A 27,952-nucleotide genomic window follows, 5' to 3' on the forward strand; every position below is an offset into this window, starting at 1 on the left:
AAACAGAGAAATTGTTTTGCTTTGCATTTCTTATTGCAATCTTTCTTTCCCAAGCACTCCTCACATTTCAATGCCCCCTTTCTACCTTCCTTCCATTCCCCATAATACACCAGTGTCTCTGCTGCTAAGACGTAAGGAAGGAAAAAATCCTCAGGGAAACCATTTAGGAAACGTGAAGCTAAGAGCGAAGTTTCCTTCTTTGGAGAACCATTCCATTATAACTATACTTCTTGTGCTTCGATTCAATGAAAACTTTAAAGAAAGGAAAACATGCCACCATTGCAAGGTACTCTTATAGGATGTGTGTATGTGTGTGTTAGCTTGAATGTGATATTTGAAATCACCCCCAAGCTTGTCGTTTTGTATCCACAAGATGGGATTCTGCTAAAGTGGTAAAGCCAGTCTTTCCGTCAAGTTATTGGCTGTAGGCAAGTCTGTTGTGTTATCTCTTTGCATGACTAAAGAGTACAAGTGACTGGTTGCCATAGAAATTAGTAGCTGGAGATGTTTTCAGAAGATGGGCTAAAGAGGGCAGGCCTTCTTCCTGTTCCCTGGCTGGTCTTGTCCATCTATGCTGAATCCAAAGCTATGACTTTATCCACCCCAAGAAAGAAAAGAAGGAAGGAAGGAAGGAAGGAAGGAAGGAAGGACCCTAATTGTGGGACAAGATTTGCTGGGTGTGGGTGGCGCTGTGGGTTAAACCACAGAGTCTAGGACTTGCCGATCAGAAGGTTGGCAGTTCAAATCCCCGGGACGGGGTGAGCTCCCGTTTCTCGGTCCCTGCTCCTGCCAACCTAGCAGTTCGAAAGCACGTCAAAGTGCAAGTAGATAAATAGGTACCGCTCTGGCGGGAAGGTAAACGGCGTTCCTGTGCGCTGTTCTGGTTCGCCAGAAGCGGCTTAGTCATGCTGGCCACATGACCCGGAAGCTGTATGCCGCCTCCCTCAGCCAATAAAGCGAGATGAGCACTGCAACCCCAGAGTCGTTCGCAGCTGGACTTAACTGTCAGGGGTCCCTTTAAACAGATCCCAACCATCTTACGTTCAGCCCGTATATATGTTTATATAAAAACTTTATATTACAAAGATGCCAGTCTCTAGTGACTCTCATTCTAAAGAAACCAAACACAAGGTATGTGTTGGCACCCTGAACTATCACACTGTGCATGTTGGGTGTGCATAACAATGCCTGTAAAGTCGAAATTACAGCTTCCTCCTGATTTGAAGATGCTCTCAGAAATGAAACTCATGAGTTGAAGATCTCTCTCGCCTCCAGCTCATGATGTCACCACATGGCATTTCTGCCCTTCCTCACTTGATTTCACTGGCGGCGGCTGCTGGCAAGGTAACACACCTGCTGGTGCTGCAAATATTCCTAAATATCAGTAGGAGGGGAAGACGGGGAGGAGGAGGAGAACTTAACACCTGCATCATTGCTGCTACCATTGTCTCATGGGTAACACCCCAAGGCTGGACTCCTATGCACATTGTTTCTTAGATCCATTGGATTAGTCCATTAAAAAAGAAAGGAAAATGTACTGTGAGAAGAAAAACATATATATATTGAGTAGCATGGTTAACAGAACCTGCATGAATGGACTGTGAAGATCATCTCCTTGGAGTTATTTCCTCCATTTTATGCTATGTATTTTGAAATCCATTTTGAAATACCCAAACATTGCTACAAGGCGTTGGGTTGTGTCAGTATCCAAGCCAATGCTATTGAAATGGTTGTCACATGAATTCCTGGAGGCAAGTACATCCTTATGTGTTTTGTATTTATTTTTTTTGCTCGCCAAATAGATATGACAAATTGCTGAACAGCAAGAAAATATCAGCCTTTGTTTCTGACATTTGCCATAGAGTGATGTGCTCAGGCAGCCTGCCGCCTAGCTCTAACCAAGCCCTCTTTCTCCCTTCGGCACAATTCAAGAAGAGGTTCGCACTCATTTAAAAAGATTTATGAAGGCGGCAGCACATCAGATACACACTTGTAAAGACCAAAATCTCACCCTGGGGTAAAAAGGAAAGGAAATAACACAAATGAAGTTGATCCTCCTTCTCCCCAAGGGTCCTTGCAATGATCCAGAAAAGTCTTTTGAAAATAATCACCTCACACTTCGGAGTTCTAGGAAGGAAAAAGGGGGAACGTTCTGGGTAAAAACAGCAGGCATCTTCCTTAAAGCAAAGGATATGGCAGGGGAGGGGAGCAGAGGGGAAGGACTCCAGCCATTTGCAAAATTCCATTACATTCTGTGACTGCCATCAAACTGGATCCACAAGATTCCCATGGCTCTGCATGTGTTTAAGCCAAAACTTTATTTGTTTGTTAACTTTGCTGCGTTAAATGTTGATTCTGCAGCTGGCCTTCTTTTGCAATGTCTTGTTTTGAAATCTTCAGATAATATTTTACTTTCTAAAGAAATTATGATTTTTTGTGTTTGTTTTTATGTTGTTTTTGTGTTTGTTAAAAATTGGAAATTAATAAAAAAATTATTAAAAAAAAAAAGATAATATTTTACTTTCCTGTTGCTTTGAATTGTATACTTTGTATTTGACTTCCTTCTATAATGTTTTATTCTGGATTGTTTTATTTGACGTTTTAATGTAGGTTGTAAACTGCTTTGAGATCCCCCCCCCCATAAAAATTTAAAGCGGAATAGAAATGAAATTAACAACTGCAACAATGCATGTAGCTCCCTTTGCCCGCAGCAAAGAGTTGATATTCACTGGTTTCCCCTCCTCCCTGACCCATCTTTGCAGGATTGCTTTTGCTTTTCCAAGCCTCAGCAGCCGCCTCTTATGCACGGAAAGTAGCTTTCTGCTGCCTCTGTGAAGCAAAGGCTGAAATCTCAACAAAAAACATGTGGTGTTTGCCTGCGGCTGGATGAGAAGCATTTCCTTTTAGAAAAAAATTTCAGGTTTCTGCCTTTGAAAGAGCACTTCGAAATCCTCATTACAAAACCAAACATTGTGCACTTCAAGCTTCTGCTTAAGAGGGAGGTTTTTTTAAAAAAGGTTTTTGGCACTGCTGCATGCTGAGCTCACGTCAAAAGGACCTGAAAGTTAAACATGAATAAAAAGTATATTCATATCAGGAATATGCAGTTTTTGCAAACTGGAGCTCCACACCTCAGCACACCTTTTACAGTTCCATGTGGCCTGCGTACATGGCATCAGTCGACATGGATCACTAAGTACATCAGTGAACAAAGGCTACCCCCTATTCTAATTACATAAAACTTAAATTGGTACAGGAAGCCCTTTGTTCTTCCGGTCCAGCAGAATCCAGTGGCCAAGCTGTGGAAGATGAGCAGCCAAACCTAACAAATGCATATTTTTGCTAGTGAGCATGTGAAGGAGCTAACACCACAGAGCTGCAGATACTCGGATCATAGAAATACAACTGATAGAGAGGGCTCTGTGTGATGTCATTTCCCTTCCTTTCCTGGAGAAAGAGCATATAGTACTTCCTGTTCCTCCCTCTCCCTTTGACCAGCGCTGGAGGCAAACATGCCTCTGCTTGCCCCAGTCTTAGGCACATGCCTGAAGCTGGTTATACTGTAAATATAAGAATTTTGCCTGCATAGATTTGCTGCTGCCTTTTCTGTGAACCAATGTAAATAAATCTTGTTTTTAAACTTACTTCACAAGTTGCTAAGCTGGGATAGAAGGGGGAAGCCCACTTACTTCATTAGCTGGACTTGAGCAAAACAAGCTTTTACATTCTAATTCCTATACCTGTTACTGCTTGCACATACAGGAAGGCACTGCTCAAAGCAGGCAAATAAGCAGTAGCTGTTAAGGAAAACCAAGGGCAGGGCCAAGGGGCACTGTGGATTGACAGTGAGGACCCTGTCAAGGTATTGATCTCAGCAGCTGCCTGGTGATGTCTGGCACCATTGCTGCCCATAAAAATAAATTTAAAAAGGAACAACTCCCTCGCCCACCCCCCCTTCCCAAACAAGGCCAATACAGCATACAGAGAGAAAAATAACATTAAAGTTGCATTTCCAAAGCAGCAGGAGTTCTTTCAGCTGATTATTTAAGTGAAAAATTTAGAATATTCATCTCTTTAATGAAGCCTCCTCTTCTGGATTACAATAATCAGGTTCAAATGTTAATTGCTAATAGGTGCTCTGCTGTTAAAAGACTACTTTGGGCTCTCTCACCAGTGTATGGAATTTACATTTTCTTCTCTTTACCACAGAGAACTATTGCCTGCTCTGAATGAATCGTTATCACAGGACATAACACAGCATTAGACAGAAGAGGCACTGGTTTTTATCCATTCTGAACTGAAAGCTTCAAGTTGTTTTTTTCCTCTCCAATCAAGCTACCAGATTTTTATGTGTGCATCTTTCTATGTTGTGTGAATTTCTATGTTGTGTACCACCCTGTGATCTTTGGATGAAGGGCGGTATACAAATTTAATAAAGAATAAAAGAATAAGTAATCTCTGGTCCTGGCTTCTCCAACCTAGACAATTGCTAGACTACAAGTCCCATTAGCTACAGGCCATACTGGCTGGCTCCCGCCTCTCCACTCCCTGAGGAGAAGCTCCATACAGCCGTATTTCCAAAAATGCAAACAACATCTTCCCGCCAAGTTTATTACAGTATATAAACCCACAGAATATAAGGCCCACAGAAGTAAACACCAAACTTTATAAGCTTACCGGCTCTTTTAATCCTCTTCCTCTCCTTGAGCTGGTAGGGCTTGTGATCGTGCGACAAAGGGATAGCATTGCCATCCTTATCACACAAGACGCCCCTCGAATCCCCAACGTTGGCCACCGTGAGCTCCTTATCTGACAGCAACGCAATCAAACACGTTGTACCTGAAAGGGGCAGAGGAGCAGGGACGGAGAGAGATGAAGAGAGCATCAAGACAATGGAGCGGAAATCACTACTGCTCACGTCAACACTTTCTCCCCCCCCAACCCCCCCTGTGTTATCTGCATTCAGCAGCCATCAGAAACAGCAGCTGTGTTTGTATCTGAACGAAACATCTAGTACTATTTAATGACACTGATCAAATCTGACAGTCAATTTCTTCCCTGCACAATATTTCTAGTATATCTGATTTTGGGTTGGCATTACAGGGGTCAGTCCTCTGGCACAGCACTTCTCACCTGGCTTATCATTGAGGTGTAATTTTAAATGGCAGGAAATCACATTATATATATATATATACACACACACACACACACACACCTTTTCACGGTATATAAAGACTGCCCCTTGTTTTGGGGGGACACAAATGCATGGGAAACTTGCAAAAATGCGAACGGCACCTTGCTGCGTGTGGTAAAGACACGCGGAAACAGCCTCTAAATTACGAAAGGCAGAGGGGAATATATTCCCGGTGATAACCTGACAGGTGTCTTCTCTCACTGGGCAAGGAGAGTAATAAGAGAGAAAATTCCTATTGACATATCAGCCTGCTTGTTGCCGTTCATGACTGACAGCGACTTACATTTACAAGATGTAGGAATCAACTATATCTGGGGCAGCTGCAACCTGCTTGACCCCCCCTGTCAAATTGAGTGCCGTCAGGAAAGGCAACTTCTGGGCATGTGACCACGAGAAGCCTCGTTATCCAGAAAAGGTCGATTTTACATCCTCAGAGCATATGCTGCTGCCTCATACCTGCCCGGACCATCTAGCCCAATTCAGTTGTCCAATGCAATGGCAAACCTGCAATCTCCTACGTGCAATGCACTTGCTTTTAGCTGAGGGTTTGGGCGCTGATCACTCCTCCTGCAAAAACACCATAAATGTGCCCTTCTGGAGGAGGAGGTTTGAGTTGCAAAATCATCTAGCATGAATCGATTCAGAACAGTTCATCAAGAAAAGCTACCCAATCTCTAAAACTCCGTTTTTTTTGGGGGGGGGGCTTTATGTATGATGCACTTCCTATAAAGTTACAACTTCCTTGTAGAAAACTGAAAGCAAGAAGAGCCCTGTGGATCAGGCCAAGGTAAGGTAGGTAAAAGTCAAGGACCCCTGGACAGTTAAGTCCTGTGAAAGGTGACTATGGGGTGCGGCACTCATCTTGTTTTCAGGCCGAGGGAGCTGGCGTTTGTCCACAGACAGCTTTCCAGGTCATGTGGCCAGCATGACTAAACTGCTTCTGGTGCAACGGAACACCGTGACAGAAACCACGGCACGCCGTTTACTTTCCCTACTTGCACTGGTGTGCTTTCGAACTGCTAGGTTGGCAGGAGCTGGGGCAGAGCGATGGGAGCTTATTCCGTCACAGGGATTCAAACCGCCAACCTTCCGATCGGAAAACCCAACAGGCTGAGTGGTTTAGACCACAGTGCCACCTGCGTCCGTAGCAGGTCAAAGGCCCATCCAGTCCAGCACTCTGGTGGCAAAGCAAGCAGGTCGTGAGTGCAAAAGCACTCTTCCCACTTGTGATTCTCAGCAACTGTTATTCAGAGGCATATGCTTCCTCCAAAAATGGAAGCAGGCCATAGCCACCATATCTAGCAATCTGATTACTGCCATGTGTGGTGATACACACTTAATGTCTCATTTTCTACACGTAAAGGTAAAGGTAAAGGTACCCCTGCCCGTACGGGCCAGTCTTGACAGACTCTGGGGTTGTGCGCCCATCTCACTTAAGAGGCCAGGGGCCAGCGCTGTCCTGAGACACTTCCGGGTCACGTGGCCAGCGTGACATCGCTGCTCTGGCGAGCCAGAGCCGCACACGGAAACGCCGTTTACCTTCCCGCTGGTAAGTGGTCCCTATTTATCTACTTGCACCCGGAGGTGCTTTCGAACTGCTAGGTTGGCAGGCGCTGGGACCGAGCAGCGGGAGCGCACCCCGCCGCAGGGATTCGAACCGCCGACCTTTCGATCAGCAAGCCCTAGGCGCTGAGGCTTTAACCCACAGCGCCACCAAAAAAGTCCAACAGCGATTGAGTTTCAGCTGTCCTTAACAAGCAAGCCTCTCCATATACTGCCAGAGACATCAAAAAGCATGTCCCCCCCTCACCGCCAAGTAGAATTAAATCTTTCTGAACAAGATGGGATCTAGTTTTGCACATACCTTTTGTGTGCTAAGACCAGTCCCATGGTTTAAGAATGTTTGACTTAATTGCCAAGAAACCCCTGCATATCTGCCACAGAATCCCCACGCACCACGTGGAATTCTGGATTGTGTTTACGGAACATGTTTCTTGCGGCACACTGGCCAAGCCTGCTGGGCCTCACCATCATGCTTAAGGGACAGCCTAGAAGACATGCAACACTCCAGGGTGTTGATTTGCCACTGATGGAAGCTTTCTGCCCTTTGCTGGTCTTCTCACTGTAAAACTAGCTAATAACCATCAGGGGAATGACAGAGCTTCCTAGGCCATTACCTGGATTTTAAAAGGGGTTGAAAGCTAAATGCAGGTTCATGAGTATTTTCAGAAAGATTCCTGATGGCTCAAAGGGGGAACAGCATCCATGGAGGGGTTAAGGAACTTAAGAACATACATGTTAAATAAATGATAATGAAATGCAACAGCCATTTTTTGTCCTTCATCCCTCACTCCCTTCCATCCATCCATTCTAGTATTGCATCTGAACAAACTAGATGGGTCTGCACAGTTAGAAATCTTGAAGGACTGGATTCTGTCTTATGCTAACTCTAGGTTTCCTTCATGAAGTTGCAAGGAAAAGCAGCTATTAAATATTTCCGGGGTACACACCTGACATTTAACTTGACTTACTTGAAGACTGCTGAAATTAATTTATTTTCGCATCATCACAATTCATGTTCTGGTTTATCATTTACCGGTAAATAAAATTAATTTCATGCTTGCTTTCTTTTTCCTTTTATGTGGGCCAGAGGAGTGCGAGGTGAATTTTCACCTCAGTTAGTTAATCTACATCTGATTATTCATAAGACTGAAACATCTGTCTCTGCATATAATGGAGACTTGGAAGATGGTGTGTGGTTGTGTGGGAATTATCAGCTGTGCAGGAGAAGGAGGAAGTTATGAAAACCCATCGTTAATGTATGCATGAGAAGGAAAGAAGCGTAAAGCAGTAACATAGGCACACATTTTGGAATCCTGATCCTGAAAAACTGTGATGCTGTTGCAGCCCAGAACACAGAAGCGATGTCGTTACAAGTTGGTGCAACAAGATGATTTCTGTAATGCTGCAACTGTGCTAGTTTTACCCCTTCTAAACATTCACCTGCTATTGGCTCAAATCAAAGGACTGGGCTGTGAAGGTTGTGTTGTACCTTCAAACGACTGGTTTACACCAGGTGAATTCAGCAGCTTTATATGGAAGTTATGCATCACAGTTTCCAGTAATGCACGAAAGCGGGAAGGGAGCCAGGTGTAATGATCCCACCTCCAGTGTCGCATTTCAGACAGGCTACACCCCTGAACATTTGCATGTTGTGTGGAAAAGGCCTGAAGGAGAAGTCAATGCATGTGCAGCTGAATACACACACCGTCCTCCATGCAACCCTGTGTAATCTGGGTTCCCAATACAGTGGTGTCCCGCAAGACGAACGCCTCGCAAGACGAAAAACCCGCTAGACGAAAGGGTTTTCCGTTTTGGAGGTGCTTCGCAAAACGAATTTCCTATGGGCTTGCTTCGCAAGACGAAAATGTCTTGCGAGTTTTTCCGACTTTTTTCCCCTTTCCCCCCCTTTTTCTAAGCCGCTAAGCTGCTTATCTGCTTATCCGCTAAGCCACTAAAAGCCGCTAAAAGCCGCTAAGCCGCTAATAGCGCTAATCCGCTAAGCCGTCAATGGGCTTGCTTCGCAAGACGAAAAAACCACTAGACGAAGAGAATCGCGGAACAGATTCTTTTCGTCTTGCGAGGCACCACTGTAGCATGGAAAAGCCTGCACATGTTCAGCTGAATGCAAATGGGTTTCCCCTTCAGACTTCTGTTCAATGTACAAAGATCTGAGGATTGAGCCAGCAGGGATTGGGATGTTGGAGTGTGCATGGAGTGTGCATGTCTCATTTGTGTAAAGATCTTGGGCATGACCTCTCTTTTCTACTTTCTCTGGGGGTGGCTAAAGGAGGAAAGGGGGAAAAATCACACAAACAATGTGCAGAGCACCGACGTTGCATCTTACACTGCACATGCCATGGAACAGATTGTGTATGTCCACTTCTCCATCCTAGAATTGCTGGCTGATTAGACTTCTCACATGTGAGTCAGCCCAAAGAGGTACATTACAGAAAAAGCCATTACGGCATAAGGCGAATGCTGAACAGCTTCACAGTGGTACCTTGGTTCTCAAATGCCTTGGTACTCAAACAACTTGGAACCCAAACACTGCAAACCCGGAAGTAAGTGTTCCGGTTTGCAAACTTTTTTCGGAAACCCAACATGCTCCATTTTTAGTGTTACGCTGACGATTTAAGTGACACACTATTGATTTGAGTGTTATGCTGACTATCTGAGTGTTACGCTGAGGTCTGTCTGTTTTTGCAGCTCTTTTTGTTTTGTTTTTGTGACTGCGTGGAACCCAGTTCAGCTACTGATTAACTGATTGTGTGACTGCAGTACATTGTTTATTGCTTTCATTTTATGGATCAATGGTCTCGTTAGATAGTAAAACTCATGTTAGATTTCTGTTTTAGGGGTTGCTTTTAAAAGTCTGGAATGGATTAATCCATTTTGCATTACTTTCTATGGGAAAGCGCGCCTTGGTTTTGGAATGCTTTGGTTTTGGAACACACTTCCAGAACGGATTAAGTTTGAGAACCAAGGTACCGCTGTACTCTACCACTGTTCTGATTCTGTTCATTGGCCTTGGCAGAAAATCTAGACACCGTTGGACTTTTTAGGACAAAAAGTTATACTGTACATCTGAAAACAGCAACACTTAAGAACACCATCTCAGATACTTAAAAGGACTCATCTGCAGCACCTGACTTTGACTTGGCATTTTCAACTTCTGCACTAATTCCCATGTGACTGGAGAAGGAATAGATGCAAGCAATTGGGGACAGACGTGTTATGTACTGAAGTTCTCACCCTGGGCCAGCAGGGGGATATTGTAGATAGTTTTCACTCAGGTCCACGTCAGTTATTTTAGTCGGGAAACCCTGGGTTGTTGTTGCTACAATGTTGACAGCCGGCTGCCTATAAAAGCAGGCCGGCTGAGCTGTTTGCTGTTCAGTTCTGCCAGCGTACAAATAAAGAGCTGCTCTGGAGAAATCGCTGTGTCGTCTGCTATGTTCGCCCACAACTTAACAAGACGGACAGGTAATTGCATTAAATACCAGGCCTTTGTCTGTCCTGCAGCTTTGGGAATAGGGAGATTTTGATCACCTGAGCTGTATGGAAAGAGGCAGGATTAAACAATGCTTTCTTGCAGAAAATTCAAGTACTTCACCCCACTGCCTTTTTAAAAACAAAGATAAAAATTGGGAGATCCAGTTACAGATCGCTTGCATCTCATCTGTTTTGGCCCTGAGAGATGTCAGCTAGTATGTGTCCATCTACTGGGTTTATGACAAATGTGATATCTAATCCTCTTTACTCTCACGATGCTGCAGCAACACTGCAATCCTATCCCTGTTTATTTAGGAGTAAATCCCACTGAGTTAAATGGGGCACAGTCTAGGGTAACTGTGCACCAGACTGCCGTTTAACCCTCTTATATGAACTATTTCTCAGCCTCTCTCTCCTTTCTGAAGCGATACATTTGCATGAGCAGCTGCAAGACAATGTCACCCGACAACAGGAAACCACTGTAGGCGATGATGTCTTCAAAATGTATCATGAGAAACATTAAAGTGGTTTTCGTTTCATGCTTTATTTTGGGGCAGAATGAGTTCCTTATTGTTTCTAACATGGGTGTGCAAAAGAAGAACACCCCCCCCCACACACACGTAGGAGCAGGATAATAATTTCCAGTGTGATTTATGAAACCTCACTTTTCATCTTTTGCTGCAAGAGTTGACTGACAGCGGGGTTAGCATTAAGTCCCTGACCCCATATGGGCAGCCTGCCATCACGGGAGAAGAAATCCTATTTGAACTTTGTTTTCCTTTCCAGCTATTGTTATTTCGTTCGTGTAACCTTGCATTGTGTGTGTGTGTGTGTGTGTGTGTGTGTGTTGTTGCCGGGGTGAAGGTGCACTTCTCAGGCGCCTCCAAATTTAACGTAATTGCACAGTGGAAAACTCCTAACATAAAAGGCCCAAAATTGAGAACACATGTTGTGTCTTGGTCCCCAGACAGGCCACTGAACACCAACCTGCTGTGCGCTTTGAAAAGAAGTCACCAGAAAACATGAAGGCCCCTGTACGCGAACTGGAAGAGAAAGGCTGTGCTTTCCCCAGCATAACCAACAAGCTGGAAACAGAAAATTAAAATGAAACAAGGCATGGTTTAGATCTCTTGGAGCTGCAGAGATTTACAAAGCACACAATCTCCCTATCCCAACATTAGGGACGTTGGAGAATTCTGCTGGAAATGGGAAAGGAAACTGCCACCATGTGCATGTTCTTCTGAGGTCAGGTACAGACATTATGCAAGTGTGTAAAAGCAGTATTTGTGGTTTGTGGGGATTCTTTTTAGTCCTCAAACGTTATGTAAATAATTTAAGTAGTTTTCTGCATTGTTGCAGGCATTTCCCTTCCACTGAAATGGAGTACGTCGTTGATTGCTTAATTGATTATAGTGGTACCTCGGGTTACATACGCTTCAGGTTACATACACTTCAGGTTACAGACTCCGCTAACCCAGAAATAGTGCTTCAGGTTAAGAACTTTGCTTCAGGATGAGAACAGAAATTGTGCTACGGTGGTACGGCGGCAGCAGGAGGCCCCATTAGCTAAAGTGGTGCTTCAGGTTAAGAACAGTTTCAGGTTAAGAACGGGCCTCCGGAATGAATTAAGTACTTAACCCGAGGTACCACTGTACATTAGTTAAAGCCACAAAGGAAAGAATGTAGTAACATAAGAAAAGCCTGCTGGATCAGGCCCATTGCCCAACCTGATGCCTGTGGGAAACTGGTAAGTGGGATCTGTGCACAAGAGCAGTTCCCAGCAAATGTATTCAGAAGCACTAATGCCTCTGACTCTGGAGGCAAAGCGTAGCCATTGTGACTAGCAGCCATTGGTGACCTCATCCTCCACAAGAGACAAATAATGTTGGTTTCAGTGGAAGCCGAACCGTAACAGAAGAGAAACAGTGTTGAATCCAACGATCCCAGTTATAGGATGCAAATCGCTGCCTCTTTACATCCCTAGCCATCATCTGATGCTCACCCCCCACCAAGAGTTGTCATTCACATCCTATCACTTTTTGACCATGATTAGATAGACGGTTACAGACTGCCAAGTTCATTTTTGGCAAGACGGCAGATAGCATGAGAGAACTAGGAGGTGTCATGTAATTCCTGCGATTAAGCCAAGCCCTTCAGTTTGCTGTTTTTCCCCTGCCTCCCTCCTCTCACTAGACACTAAATTCACCTTACAAAGGAAAATACTGACACCCTAAAAGCTGTTTTTGGTTGTTATGGCAACTAATGCTCCATAAATTACTATGATCAAGAAAATGCCACTGGCCTTGAATTAAGAGGAGGGTTCTTCCACTGTGGGTTCTATTTTCTATATCACTGCTCTGAACTCTCTTTTAAATTAAGAAGAGGAGGAAGAGGAGGAAAAGTGCTGCAGTGTTGTTCAGTAGAAGCGAAGAGAAAAAACAGGGACAAAGAGTTGCCATCAAATGATGGCGTGTATTCAGCCCAGCATTTGTTTGGGTTTGTTGTTGTTTTGCATCCTGTGCGAGCTGTCCCTGATTCTGAAACCAAATGAGTATGCAAAGCTAGAAGGCATACACAGCCAAAGAGTGTGAGCTTGGAAATGCCACTTTCAAATTTCATCTTAGCTATATATTCTGGTCCTTTTCAGATGCCAGACTAAACTGTGATTTAGTGCTACAGTGGTACCTCAGGTTACATATGCTTCAGGTTACATACGCTTCAGGTTACAGACTCCGCTAACCCAGAAATAGTACCTCAGGTTAAGAACTTTGCTTCAGGATGAGAACAGAAATTGTCATCCGGCGGCGCGGCAGCAGCGGAAGGCCCCATTAGCTAAAGTGGTGCTTCAGGTTAAGAACAGTTTCAGGTTAAGAAGAACGGACTTCGAGAATGAATTAAGTACTTAACCCAAGGTACCACTGTGTTTCTATGAGCACCTCAGGCCTGTATTCTCCTCACTTCCTTTTCCTCAGATACCAGGAAGACTACAGAAGTTTCTGCAACGAAGAACTTGAGGACTTCCAGTTAGTTTAAACTAGTGCTGGTTTAAATAAAGCAGGAACAAACCATGGTTTATGTTCCTGACCTGCTCATTATTCAGAGTTTAATCTAACCAGAGTTCCAGTCAACTTACAGGTTGATGCCAGAAGGCATGATGGCATCATCTAAAATCAGACTCCTGCCCCTTATGCCAACAGAAATGCTCAGACCAACACCAACAGGTAAAGGGAAAAGCAACAAGGAGAAGGGGCCCTTGAAGTAGCTTATCAGCAGTTAGAATATGGACAGCAGGTGGAACAACCTCCCAGGTCATCTGAGCTCAGTCAATCTTGCTATGGTGTAATGCACTGATTTGTAATCATTTCTAAAAACTGCATGCATACATACATACTCTTGTTTGTTGTTGTCTTTTTAGGTATTGTATTTCTCTCTCTTTCTGGCAATACAGAAATAGCCACTCTATCTGTGAGTTCTGGGGTATTTAATTTATATAAAAATCTGCTCTGATAATCAGGCTCTGAACAGTCATGCGTCATGTGTGTCAAGATCCAAATGTGTTTAAAAGAACAAGCCCTTAGTTCTCCTGGCCTTATTCATTCTGAGATCTGTTTGCTAAATATTATTTTAGATACTACTTTTCTGCTCATATGCCCTTTACTGCCCCTCTTATTCCCGCAGGCTGGGAGGGATAATATGGTAATTACTTTCATTCCATTGGTTGCTAAATGTGAGAATTAATTATATCTGTTAACAATAGTGATACCTCTAGCTATGCTGCCACTTCATATCCTTATACCACGGTGTAACCAAACACCCAAGGTGATATTTCATAATTCATTCCCCCACCTTCTCATTTGACTACCCCAAAACCCTGCAAATTAGAAGCTAATAAAGAAAAATTAAATCTGTATGGCGCTGCAGGAAGGGAGAATTGCTTGACTTTGTAATTCTGCTCCTTTGAAGATATCATCATGGACATTTCAATATTTGCAGTGGAAACTGTGTGAGGATGCTAATTGGGCTTGATGTTTCCGGCTCAGAGGTGATCAAAAAGGCCAGACTGGAAGCCCTGGCACAGCCTGTAGGGTCTTCCCTGCTGGGCTTGCCACAGGTCACAGTGGATCTCCAGAAGGCAAAGGAATTTGGGTTGAGGCCCATCCAAACAGAAGACAAGAGAGGATTCATCTTGCAATGCTAATCTGAAGATTAGAAAGAGGCCACTGAAGATCAAGAGGACAGGGACCCACAGTACAAGTTGTCAGAGCAAAAACATGAAGGTTAGCATTCTAATTGGTGGCCTAACCATGACACATCCTGGGAAGCAATTGTGAATGAGGACCTGACAGAGGCAAAGATTCACAAGACCATCAAAGCTAGATGGATGCTTCTGAGCAGCTCACAACCAAGCAATAGCCCTTCGCTGTTGTTTATCCCTCAGTAACTAGAATTCAGAGGAATACAGTGGTACCTCAGGTTACATACGGTTCAGGTTACAGACTCTGCTAACCCAGAAACAGTGCTTCAGGTTAAGAACTTTGCTTCAGGATCAGAACAGAAATCGTGCTCCAGCGGCACGGCGGCATCAGGAGGCCCCATTAGCTAATGTGGTGCTTCAGGTTAAGCACAGTTTCAGGTTAAGAACGGACCTCTGGAATGAATTAAGTACTTAACCTGAGGTACCACTGTACAGCTTCTGGACCTAGAGATTCCCTTTAGAAATAGCTATCAACAGACCTACCTCCGTGAATGGGCCTGGACAATCAGGCAGAGACAGACTTTTTAAAAATTGAGGCCCTTGGGTTGTGGGCAGAGAAGTACCGTATTTTTCGTCCCATAGGACGCTCCGGCCCATAGGACGCACCTACTTTTTTTTTTGGGGGGGGGGAATAAAGGAATTTTTTTTCCCCTTTATTTCCCCGCCAAAACCAGGTTGGGGAACAGTGGGATGGCGGTGCTGCGCCTCCCCACTGTCCCCCGAGCTTGTGGGGCTGGCGGATGTCTGCCAGGCACGAGGGGCGCTCTGCTTCAGGGCGCCCCACGTGTCGGGCGGCAGACTACTGTCTGCAGCATGGGGAGCCCCGGGTGCGCAAGGCTTGCCGACACCAGCGCTGAGCACGGGGCGTCCTCCGAAGGGCGCCCCGTGCTCCGCGCTGCCGGCTGCTGCCCGCAAGCCTTGCGCTCCCGGGCGGAGATCCCCCGGGTGCGCAAGGCTTGCCGACACCAGCGCGAAGCACGGGGCGTCCTCCGAAGGGTGCCCCGTGCTCCACACTGCAGGCTGCTGCCCGCAAGCCTTGCGCGCCCAGGGGAACTCCCCCCGGGCGTGCAAGGCTTGCGGATAGCTTCCTGAAGCCTGGAGAGCGAGAGGGGTCTGTGCGCACCGACGCCTCTCGCTCTCCAGGCTTCAGCGAAGCCTGCATTCGCCCCATAGGATGCACACACATTTCCCCTTCATTTTTGGAGGGGAAAAAGTGCGTCCTATAGGTCGAAAAACACAGTAATTGAACAGTGACTGCAGGGAATTTGTTTGAGGGCAATCCCTGAAACAGAAGTCGGGGGAGAGGCAAAATCTCTAAAGGAATGGTTTAAGAGACTAAACATGGGAATTGCTGTCACTGCTGAGGGTACTTAAAGAGCACACAGAGTAGCAGGCCCAAGATCTTGCAATGAAGAAGTGGCCAGAGATATCATTGTGTGCTTTGAACTGTACTGCAAAGAAAGAGCAGGTGTAAAAAGCATTGCAAAACAATGACGAACAAAAAGAGATATTTCAAGACATATACATCCTGAGATGTTAAAGTGATTCTGAGCTTTCAAGCCCTTTACAGCAGCACTCAGAATCTTCTCTGTTAAACTGGTAGTGCAGCACAAGGGGAAATTGCTAAACCTGGGGGATGAAAGGCCAAGCTATTTCTGAAAGATCTCAAAATATCTCCTGTTGAACCTGGCCAAGGAGTGAAGCCAAGATGACCCAAAGTGGTTTGGGATGTCGCCCTATCAGAGCATTTAACACACCATAGGGTAGTCAAGGGAATGTTCAAGCACAATCATTTTGATGTAATATGTTTTCCATTTCTTTGTTTTGTCAACGTGCAACATTATGGCATGGATAGCTCTATACAATAGACTTTTGCATTATTGTAACATTCCTAACTTACCTGGCACTAGACCAAAACTGCTATGATTTGTTTTGTATTCTGGGAAATTAATAAAACATTTTTTAAAGAAGGGTGGATATAGTGTTCTGATACTTTCAAATTCTATGGTTTGAGGATTTCTAGCATTTTTTAAAAATATAAAATATATAATACCTGCCATAATGCAATTAATGCATTTTTTTCTTAACAATATACCGTATTTTTCATCCCATAGGACGCTCCGTCCCATAGGACGCACCTACTTTTTTTGGGGGGGGAAATAAAGGAAAAATTTCCCCCCTTTATTTCCCCCCCAAAACCAGGTCGGGGAACAGTGGGATGGCGGCGCTGCGCCTCCCCGCTGTCCCCCGAGCTTGTGGGGCTGGCCGATGTCTGTCCGGTGTGCGGGGCGCTCTGCTTCAGGGCGCTACGCGCGCCGGGCGGCAGGCTGCTATCCGCAGCGTAGGAAGCCCTGCGGGGAACTCCTGCAGGGCTCCCCACACTGCGGATGTCTGTCCGGCGCGCGGGGCTCTCTGCTTCAGGGCGTCCCACCCGCTGGGCGGCAGGCTGCTATCCGCAGCGTGGGGAGCCCTGCGGAGAACTCCTGCAGGGCTCCCCACGCTGCGGATGTCTGTCCGGCGCGCGGGGCGCACCGTGCTCCGCGCTGCCGGCTGCCGCCCGCAAGCCCTGCGCGCCGGGGGGAGTTCCCCCGGGTGCGCAAGGCTTGCGGACACCTGTGCGAAGCTTGCGGATAGCTTCCTGGAGCCTGGAGTGTGCACCGACGCCTCTCGCTCTCCAGGCTTCAGCGAAAGCCTGCATTCGCCCCATAGGACGCACACACATTTCCCCTTCATTTTTGGAGGGGACAAAGTGCGTCCTATAGGGCGAAAAATACGGTAGCATGAATAGTATCCTTCAAACAATGAGGGTCAATAGTATTTTGCCCCAATTATTAATAAAGTGCTGTTTACTAACTCAACTCTGGAATCAAAATGATCTCCTTAAATCCGTTTGAAATATTGTAAAATCTGAACTTGTACATGGCACAAGATCTCTATTAATTTATGAAACTCTTCTTACACAGGCCATGGGCTTGTGTAATACTGGATAACTCCATGCCTGGCTTTCTCATTTTAAAACTGGCAACAGATTTGAAGATGGAAATGGTTTTAGTGCCAGATTAAGCAGCATGGAGAAAAACAGATGCCTACCTGAACAATGAAGAGTGTACCGAGGCAAAGAGATTATTACAACTCATGCAGACTAAACCAGAGATTATTAGAAACTCTGGTGGGAGGTGGGGGAGGAGAGAGACCTGCTGGCAGACAGTGAGGAAGTTGTTTGTGCAATCACGAAACAATGGAGGCAAAGCAATCTAGGTAGCAAATCTGCTAAAGATGGATTAGGAAGAGGGATACAGGAACAAAATGCACACCTGTGCCAGCTCAAATGATGTATTGCTGTGGGGGGAAATGGAGTATGCTTTGGCAAAGACTAGGCTTGCCACCTCCATCAGAAAGGGGGGGGGAACTCCACAAATACACAGCTGCATACACTTAAATATACGCACATCTGATGGCTGCTTATCGACCAATATATAGAGGGGAAGTGGCAGAGCTATGGGCTGAATGCACACCAGATGTGGAATTGCATTGCAAACAGGTACAACTTTAGTATTATACTAAATATTTCAGTATTAAATATCCAGTATTTCAATTTGTTGTGTTCTGCTGGCAGGCTATTCCATTGCCCACTCCTGTTTCCATCCCTCCCCCTTGAAGCAGGGACATGAGAGAGCAGCAATTTCCATTCTGGCCTGTATTGATCACAAGCAGCCTGTTTCTGTTCTGCTGCAGTTCAGCTTCTGCCAAATACTATGTCATTTATCTCGCTTTCTGCTATTTAACTGAAGTTATGCAACTTACATTCATTTCAGTGTAAACACTGAAAGTATGTTCCTTTTTAAAAACAACAACAAATCCTACCACTAATTATTATTCGTAAATGATACAAATAAATACTGATTGCATTCTCTTTCGATCCTGGCCACACAAACACACAAACTGCAGCAATTCCTACTTCCTTTTCCATTTTCGTTAGAATTTTCTGACATCCATACCTTGGAGCCAGGATTACTTCCCTTAAAACTTGCACATTTTGGAATAGGGCAGTACATTCTGAAAAACTATCATGGCTGCAGGTAGCAGCCACATGCTAATCGGCATAACTAAAAAACTAGGTTTGATTCTTCCACTTTCTCCACCCAGTGACAGAACATTTAGAAAGGAAAAATGTGGCTTGAGTCACCCTGTTGTAGATGCTGCTCCTGACATGTTATGGACCCAAGCAACATATTTGCACTTTTCTGCATTTTAGCTCAGTACGTGTGGTGTAGTAGAGAGACCCAGTTGGGTGTAATGGTTAGAGAGTGTTGATCCCCGCACTTGACTCCAAAGCTCACTGGGTGACCTTGGGCCAATCATTGCCTCTCAGGCTAACTTACTTTACAGCAGCTGCACCAACTCCTAGGGGATAAGGAAGTCTTCCCCCCATATTTTCTGAGGGGTCCTCAGAACGAGAGGACGAGATGGTTGGACAGTGTTCTCGAAGTCACAAACATGAGTCTGACCAAACTGCGGGAGGCAGTGGAAGACAGGAGTGCCTGGCGTGCTCTGATCCATGGGGTCACGAAGAGTCGGACACGACTAAACGACTAAACAACAACACCTTGCTCACAACTCAGAATGGGAAACTACAGTTAGAAACCAGTTTCCATGTCGGGCTTGGGGTTTGCTCCACGTGGTTGTAATGCAAGCACAGTTTGCTGGAATTAGGAAGTGAGGGAGGGATGACAGTGTACAACAGGAAGCGGAAGTATGTGAGCCTGAGGGGCAAAGTAAAACTCATGTGGCTATTAAGTTCAGCTGAGCCAGAGTACTGGAGCTGGGCCAGGAAGTCCAGGTACAAGTCCCTGATGTGCACAGGTAGGGCAGCCATGGGCAAGTCATGAGACATAGATAATAGAAATGTGCCTTATTATACCAAGTGAGACCACTGGTCCACCTAGTTTGGTACTGTCTATGCTGACTGGAAGCAGGTCTTCTAGATTTCAGAACTTTTCCACGCACAGCAAATGAACTACTGCTACTGAGCCAAGACCCTCTCTCAAATCTCTCTCAATCAAATCCCCCACAAGACTTGTTGTGATGATTAGATGTAGAAACATACACTGCAGTCGTATGTACTCTTTGAAGTAAGGGTGGGGCACAAATGTAATACTTAAAAAGCAGGCAAAGGTAAGGGCATCTATAATAATACCAACATACATAAATATGTTACAATGACTAGCCAAAATCCCTTCAGCCAAAATAAAAATGTGTAGCTCGTAATTATGGGAAGGAATATTACCACTACTAAGACTAATAAATACTAATAAATCTGCCTCCATCTCCCCCCTGTTCTCTTGGGTTGTTGTGAATAATTGCATGATCTTTAGATTACTGAAGCTTGCAAATATTGGGTCTTGCTTAATTATGGTGTGAATTCAAGCTTGAACACCAGTATGTGTATATATGTGTGTGTGTGTACATAATAGCCAAGTCTGCTTTAATAAATAACCACCACATCTCACGTTTCCAACTTTAAGTTGCATTTACTCCCTCATGCTATAGTGGGTTTCCATTCTGAAAGGGCCAAGAACTGCAAATGGGGTAAAAATGCAAACCCATGGGTTTATCAGCACGTGATGCCCACTTCTGGAAAAATGGTTTTTGGTTTTTAGCAGGGCTTTTATTTCCTTCCAACAGTGGGCCAGATCTATAGATGAGCTACTACAGAGAATGGGCTATAGCTCAGGGGCAGAGCCCATGCGCGGCATGTGGAAGCTACTGGATTCTTTCTCTACAAAGTAAGTCACTGCTGTTTACTGGGACCATGACGGAATGGGAAGGTCAGTGTGGTGCTAATCTAGGGGTCCTGCTGTTGTGTTTGCACTTCATCAACCTTCCTGTGGTCTGGCCTCCCCCCTTCCCCCCCATTTCCTGGTAACCATCAGTGACCCAACTGTCAGGAGGTCAGGTGTGCACTGCCGCCCCACCACATTGGCCTCTTTTGACAAGAACCATGGATCTTGTCATATACAAGCTGCACGCAAGGAGCTGTAGATCAGGATGCTTATCCCAACATCAGCACTGGAACAGCACCTTTCTGACGCTCCCTTAAAATAATGAGCAGGGAAATGGAAGAAGGCCGTAATGGGAATGAGGCCATCCCGACAAAGCTCTTGTGAGTCGGGGTGGAAGGGGAGGCTCTGCTAAGGGGACATTCCACCTACACAGATATTCGCTTATGGGGAACGCAGTTTCTACCTGTCTCAGGATACTATCCCTTCCCTGGAATTTTGCAGCTCCTGCTCCATATGCCTACACTGCCCAGAGAGACCTTCATGCCCTTCACTGTTTGGAAAACCAAATATTGGAATCGATTTACTCCAATTTACTGCAATGTATCACACAGCATTTTCTATAGCATCAAATGCAATGAATGTTGGAAATGATGGCAGGGGCTGGGTCCAGTTGCCAGCCTGAAGGGGTAAGTTGCCGGCCTGGTGCTGGGATCCTGAAGTTGAAGCCTTTCAAATGCTACAAGAGCAAAGCCCTTTCTGAGATCAGCCATGAAATAAACTAACACATTTCCTTAGGACATAACTGTTGTTAGGAAATGGGTGTCCAGCAGTCAGAAAGCTGGGCAATTGCCTTTCTTTGTCTAAACATGCATATCTTTGTGTAGAATATTGGAATATATCCCCCTTTACCCATCAGATACATTCCCCTTTTGCTTTCTAGTGTTCTGGGAATCTTCAGATTATAAAATATATACGTGGGAATCTGTGGCTGTCCAGATTCTCCTGAACTACATATCCCTGGGCATCGGCCATGCTGCCTGAGGCTCATGGGAGTTGTAGTCCCCAACAGCACCTAGAGAGCCTTAAGGTCCCCACCTTGATTAATACGCTGACAGAAAATACTTCAGTAGCTGTGCATTTGGTAAAACAGATATGGATAGGAGCTCCTTCTTCTCCCTGCCTAACCCAAGACAAGTAGAAAAGAATAGCTGGCGACTAACAAATCTTTTGGGTGACATTACATTTTATGTATCAAAGCACGGAAAGTTAATCACTGAAAAATGGAACCGCTATCGGGCAGCCTCTCCATCTTCCAGACTGCTGGCCTCTGCACAATAATGGTTGGCGACACAGCACCAACGTCTTCACACAAGACAAAAGGAGGGTGATTAATTACTCTTCCTTTTGCTTTCTTTATTTTTTATTTTTTTAATAAAAAATAATACAAGAGAGAAACTGTAATCTCAAAGCTGCTGCTTTGTGCACTGCTCATGAAACACAGAAAATCTCCCATTAAATACCACATAGACGAGAGCTTTCTAAACTTTGCATGTTGTTGACACACTTTTTAGACATGCATCATTTCGCGACATACTAATTCAGTTTTACTTGCAAACCAGCATCCAGGCATTTATTCTAACTGTGGGTGTTTCCCGTTGAGCTTTCGTCTTGATTCGTTTGCAAGGTGATCCCACAATATTTAATGAAGGTTCCTTCTGATTTGTTTAAAGCAGGGTTAGGTGGTGGTGTGTCAAAGCATCTGTGACTCCACAAATTCCGGTGCATTTTCCTGCCACTTTCCTTACTGCAAAAACTTTTGGGGAAGAAGGACTGTTGCACAAGACCTCCCGCTCTGCTAGAATTGCACAGCTTGAATTTGTCAGTATGTGGCTGAATCTCAACCAGACCCCTCCTGCCTGCCTTCTTACTTACAATGAGTCCAACAGGTTGCTCTGGCTGCGAGTTTCCTCCTCACTATTCTCAGTTTTGCCCCTGTAGAACTCAGCAGGGAGGAGGATGGGGAGAACAGTACAATTAGCTGGCTCTGCCTGCCGTTGGCACTGACTCCAACTGCTGTTGGGCTCCTTGCCTTCCCAATGGGCACTAGGAACCACTGCTCTCAATCTGTCCCTCACAGATTGCTCTTGCTCAACTACCTAGCATATGGTCACTGACTCATAAGGAATAGGGAAGATCATGATTCACTTATTAGGCAATGTCTTCACATCCCCCCACCCCCCAGTCGTTCTCCCCTATTATTTGAAGAAGCAGAAATGTTGGCCTTGGCCTTGTTCCATTAACCACCTCTAAGAAAAAAGCAGTAGCAAGAGCAGCTTAGGCGTTGGTGTTGATGGTAAACATATATTGAGGGTGGTCCTTTTTTATTCAGTCTGTCCCCCTTAGGTACTTCCTGTCTGCAACAATCTGCACATTGTTTAAATTATTCCAATTAATTTTTTTGCTCCATAATGTTCAAATTATTCCAATTAATTTTGTTTTCAGAATCACCGACTACAAGGATGGCTGCAGGCAATATGGCAAAGTACTGATTGCTTTCCGTACCGTGAATACGTCTCATTTCCGCTTAGAAGTTCATGCTCATAATGATCTGCAGTTGATTGTTACAATAAACTCAGTCTTGAAGAATGGAAAAGTGCTTCCAACTAATTTTATAACTAAGGCGATATTCTGACTTCTGATAAATCAAAAAGCAAACCTTCCATCAGCTGGTAAGCAAGGAGGTTCTTTCCCTGAGGACGTACAATTCTCAACCTAAATTAATTTAGCCAAATCGGGGAAAACTTCTTCACTGTTCCAGCTTCTACTTTTACTCTCATTTGTTTACCCCCCCCCCAATTTCTATACAAGCAAATATAAAACAGTAAACTCAGATCTAAAGCCAACAATTTAACTAGGTAAAAATAGCCTAAGAGCAACAATACAAGAATATACTAATAGCAAACTCGGGTGCTAAGCTGCCTCCAGAAGCCAGCTTTATTTTATTTATTTATTTATTTATTTATTTATTTATCCATACCCCATCCCATCTGGCTGGGTTTCCCCAGCCACTCTGGGCGGCTTCCAACAGAATATTAAAATCATCAAACATTAAAAACTTCCCTAAACAGCATTGCCTTCAGATGTGTTCTAAAAGTCAGATAGTTGTTTATTTCTTTGATATCTGATGGGAAGATGTTCCACAGGGCGGGCGCCACTACCGAGAAGGCCCTCTACCTGGTTCCCTGTAAGCTCACTTTTCGTAGTGAGGGAAACGCCAGAAGGCCCTCAGAGCTGGACTTCAGTGTCTGGGCTGAATGACGGAGGTGGAGACACTCCTTCAGGTGTACTGGGCCAAAGCCATTTAGGGCTTTAAAGGTCAGCACCAACACTTTGAATTGTGCTTGGAAATTGTGCTCTGGGCAGCAGAGAAGTTGGGACTATGTGATACACCAGTGGAGGCAATCTGGCATTCCCACTGGTGCATCTGGGCAGCCTTGACCTTGACAGCACCATGGTCATCTCAGTCAGGTAAAGTGTAGTGTTGTTGGTGCTGGGAGGATGGCTCTGCCCTACCACAGCGGCCTCTACTGGAGGCAAGCATGTTTTCTTGTGGGCTTCCTCCCAAACAGCCTTTACGGAAAAGATGATCGGAGCATCCTAGGGTGTCAGAGGGCACTTTCATTCAACTGAGGATAAGATGGGAGTTTGGGCTAGGGTGGGCATGCAAACTGAAAGGCTATCTGCTGCAAGTCCAACCTACAGATAAAGAATCTTAAGAAGGGGTTTTGCAACTGTCTGTCAACAGCAGACCTCTTGAACAGCAAGAAGAAACTCTGGGCCCATCAAGAACGGAGTGTGGGAAACCATTTTTTAGGGGAAATTAAATTTGCCTTAATTTGTGGCTGATTTGGAAAATGAATAAAAAGGATTTGGCAAAAAAGAAGAAGAGAGAATTCTTCACTTTGATGAGATGTATTTAGAGTAGAATGTCTATTTTCTAATTTCACATCTGTAATGTATAAAAAGGTAAAGGTAAAGGTACCCCTGCCCGTACGGGCCAGTCTTGACAGACTCTGGGGTTGTGCGCCCATCTCACTTAAGAGGCCAGGGGCCAGCGCTGTCTGGAGACACTTCCGGGTCACGTGGCCAGCGTGACATCGCTGCTCTGGCGAGCCAGAGCCGCACACGGAAACGCCGTTTACCTTCCCGCTGGTAAGCGGTCCCTATTTATCTACTTGCACCCGGAGGTGCTTTCGAACTGCTAGGTTGGCAGGCGCTGGGACCGAGCAGCGGGAGCGCACCCCGCCGCAGGGATTCGAACCGCCGACCTGACGATCGGCAAGCCCTAGGCGCTGAGGCTTTAACCCACAGCGCCACCTGCGTCCCTGTAATGTATAAGTAAGCCTATATCTATGTCCCCTCCTGTCCTTTTGTGTGTGTGGGGGGGGAATCAGTGGCCTTCCTCCAGATGTTGCTAGGAATCGAACTTCCACCATGAGCCTCAGATAGCACAGCCAGTGGTAAGGTATGTTGGGAGTTGTAGTCCAGCAGCACTCAGTGGGCCACAGATTCCCCACCCTTGATGGAGTTATAAAAGATGCTGCAACAAGTCGCCTGTTTGTTTTGACGTAGAACCATCTCACTGTAATACTGGTTGAAATTAATTGGGCTGGGAATGGCAGCCAACATACTGGGACACCACTGTAAACCCTGAAAAACACCCCAACTTTGCCTTTTAAGGTATCGTACAAACAGATGAATTGAGCAATTGAGAAAACAGGTTCCAGGTTTTCTTAACCACGAAATAATTTGGGATTCTTCAATTACTTAAATGCTGAACAGGAGTCAGGCACTGGAGACTGGCTGAGAAAATTAGGAACATATAATTGGAAAGTTTTGTCTTGGGTAGTTGGCAGCAGGCTTGGGAATAGGATCCAGGAGTCTGTCACTAGTCCTGTATATAGCAGCAATATGAAATGCTTGCAGAGATAATGGATTAAGGGTGGGATGCGAACCTAAACCAGCAAATCGGCTTACAATAAAATCTGCAGAGTGCCATGCAATTCATGCAAAGCCGTAGAGAGCAAGGAAGCTTGGAAAGAGGGTCTCCATTTAAAGCCTAGCCTTGTATTAGCCATACCACATGCTTCTGTTGGCATAAGAGTAAGATGACAACAAAAGGGTGAAATTACGTTACAGGTGTATATCAGTTTTAGATCATTTGAACTGTTAGCACCCTCAAAGGATTCTGGGAACTGCAGTCTGAGGGTCCTGAGAATTTTGTTAGAGAACTGGAGACCATTCACAGAACTGCAGTTTCTAGGATTCCCTGGGATGAGAGAGCAATATTATATGAGTTTAACAAATACTACCAAGACATTCATGGCCAAATGCCTGTTGCAGTCCACATCACGTACATATTTCTGCATTTCTGGCCACGTGAACTTGCTCTCAGATGGCCAGATGAGCACCCCATGTATACTGTAGATTCTTCCCCAAGTTATATTCATTTTCTCCGCCACCCAGGAGGCAAATTTATGTCTAGTTTGTTTTGTTGAGTGGCTAAAGTATTGTACTTGCAGACTTGGCAGGAAAGGAGATCTAGGCTTAGACTTTTGTATTTCCACTGACACTTTTGCAAGACAGGATTATTATGAATCATAAGAATGATACCATAAAAAGTAACTTTCTGCATTACAATCATGTGCAGAGGAGGTTTCAAAACACAACATCAACATAAAGCATTCTTAGTTCATGACAGTGCACCTCCTTAGTCTGTCATATATATTTTTTAAAGTGTGGGAACCGAATTAATATTTATTGTTTTAAAGAACACAAATACGTAGCAAATGAACTCCTCATTAACTCAGATGTTTCAGCTGTAAACATCAAGTATAAAGGCTATGAAGAGCTACAGGTGCTACAAGCAGCATGAGTTGAGTGACAGATTGATGAACATTTATTACAAATTGTTGTTCCTTGAGCACTTCAGCTTTCGAAGCCAAAATATCCCCAACCATCTAAAGTGACTTATAGCAGTGCTTTTATCTTTTAAAAATCTGATTTAACTGATAACTGTACTTAAAACCAACATCTGTCTAAAAATATGGCTGCAAAGAAATTAATGCAACAATAAACAAATATGAATCATATTTTATATAGGCTTCTATGAATTCAAAGCCAAAGCTCATACCAACCTCCCAAAAACAGAAAGTAGAGATCAACGTCTTGTTGCATTATATAGCAGGGATAGACAACACAGCGCCCTCCAAATGTTGCTGAACTACAACTCCCATCATCCTAAATAGCTATGTTGCCTGGGGATGATGGGAGATGTAGTCTGACAACATCTAGAAGATACCATATTAGAGCCCTCTGGGTTACAGCTTCAAAAAATGCACATTCTCATGTCTGTAACGCAACACACCTATTCTGCAACAAGCTATTCTGTCCTGAAATTGTGTTTATGCTAATTCGGCTAAACTCAAAGTCTAGGAGAAATTTAGGTTGTAGTACTATACTCACTGGGACGTGGGTGGCGCTGTGGGTAAAAGCCTCAGCGCCTAGGACTTGCCGATCGTCAGGTCGGCGGTTCGAATCCCCGCGGCGGGGTGCGCTCCCGCTGCTCGGTCCCAGCGCCTGCCAACCTAGCAGTTCGAAAGCACCCCCGGGTGCAAGTAGATAAATAGGGACCGCTTACTAGCGGGAAGGTAAACGGCGTTTCCGTGTGCAGCTCTGGCTCGCCAGAGCAGCGATGTCACGCTGGCCACGTGACCCGGAAGTGTCTGCGGACAGCGCTGGCCCCCGGCCTCTTGAGTGAGATGGGCGCACAACCCCAGAGTCTGTCAAGACTGGCCTGTACGGGCAGGGGTACCTTTACCTTTACCTTTACTATACTCACTGGGGAATGAGCCGCTCTGAGCCAGTGGGACTTCTTGGAAGACATGCATTCCCAGGATTGTGCTGTTAGTGTCATTATGCTTGTGTCATTATCCTATTTTGCAATCTGAAATGTTCTTAAAAATGTATCAGCTGGATTTTAAGTGTCAATAGGATATATATGCTTCTTAGATTATTCATTAAAGCTGCCAATTTTAAATTTTGCACCCTGAAGTTGCATTTCATGTCCATCAAAACCAGATGTGGAATTGGAATTACAATAGCAATAACCCTTTTCCGCCCAGGGAAAAACTTCCATGACTCAAATGGCACTGATTATGACTGAGAAGAACCTCCTGACCCCCAAATATGCATTTAAATCACACAGAAATCACCCACTCAAAATATGTGGATGTACCAGGGTTCACTCTTTTGCAGCCAACTGTACTGCACACAAGCCAGGGCTCCCTGAGAGGAGGAAATGTTCCAGATGTATATACAAATGTTGAAATGTAAGTACCCAACATTTCCATAGAAAGCTCCTATGCACCGTATTGATGATTTGGCATGTGCATTAAGAATTACAAAAATGCAGCCTGTGCATCAGATTCACAGCAGCAGTGTGAACAGGTAGAGCTCCTGAAAAAAATGGGTTACTTATACCAACTTGCTAAAGATGAGTCAAAGTAAATGGATCTATCTGCCTTTTTAAGTGGCTTGCAACCAAATCCCACCTTGCATCTGTAGTTAAAAGGAGAGGTTATCTTTTTTCCAAATTACCGTATT

General features: G+C 44.8%; 1 protein-coding gene and 1 long non-coding RNA gene across 5 annotated transcripts in view; one reads left to right on the plus strand and one right to left on the minus strand.

The window, feature by feature from the left end:
- PPM1L (protein phosphatase, Mg2+/Mn2+ dependent 1L) overlaps positions 1-27,952 on the minus strand; it is a 204,113-nt gene that overhangs the window by 16,652 nt on the left and 159,509 nt on the right. For all 3 annotated transcript variants that reach the window (XM_079978202.1, XM_079978200.1, XM_079978201.1), the window contains exon 4: positions 4,678-4,839. In XM_079978202.1, the coding sequence (XP_079834328.1) occupies positions 4,678-4,839 (162 nt within the window). The remainder of the gene's footprint in view (positions 1-4,677; positions 4,840-27,952) is intronic.
- LOC307217237 lies at positions 9,436-14,661 on the plus strand. 2 transcript variants are annotated; one of them, XR_013839473.1, is made up of 3 exons: positions 9,436-9,993; positions 10,241-11,499; positions 14,243-14,661. It is a non-coding gene; the product is annotated as an uncharacterized lncRNA (long non-coding RNA). The 2 variants fall into 2 exon arrangements; XR_013839474.1 differs by having other exon boundaries at positions 11,217-11,499.

Source organism: Podarcis cretensis (genome assembly GCF_951804945.1).
Source record: "Podarcis cretensis genome assembly, chromosome: 5".
In the NCBI taxonomy this organism is placed as follows: Eukaryota; Metazoa; Chordata; class Lepidosauria; order Squamata; family Lacertidae; genus Podarcis; species Podarcis cretensis.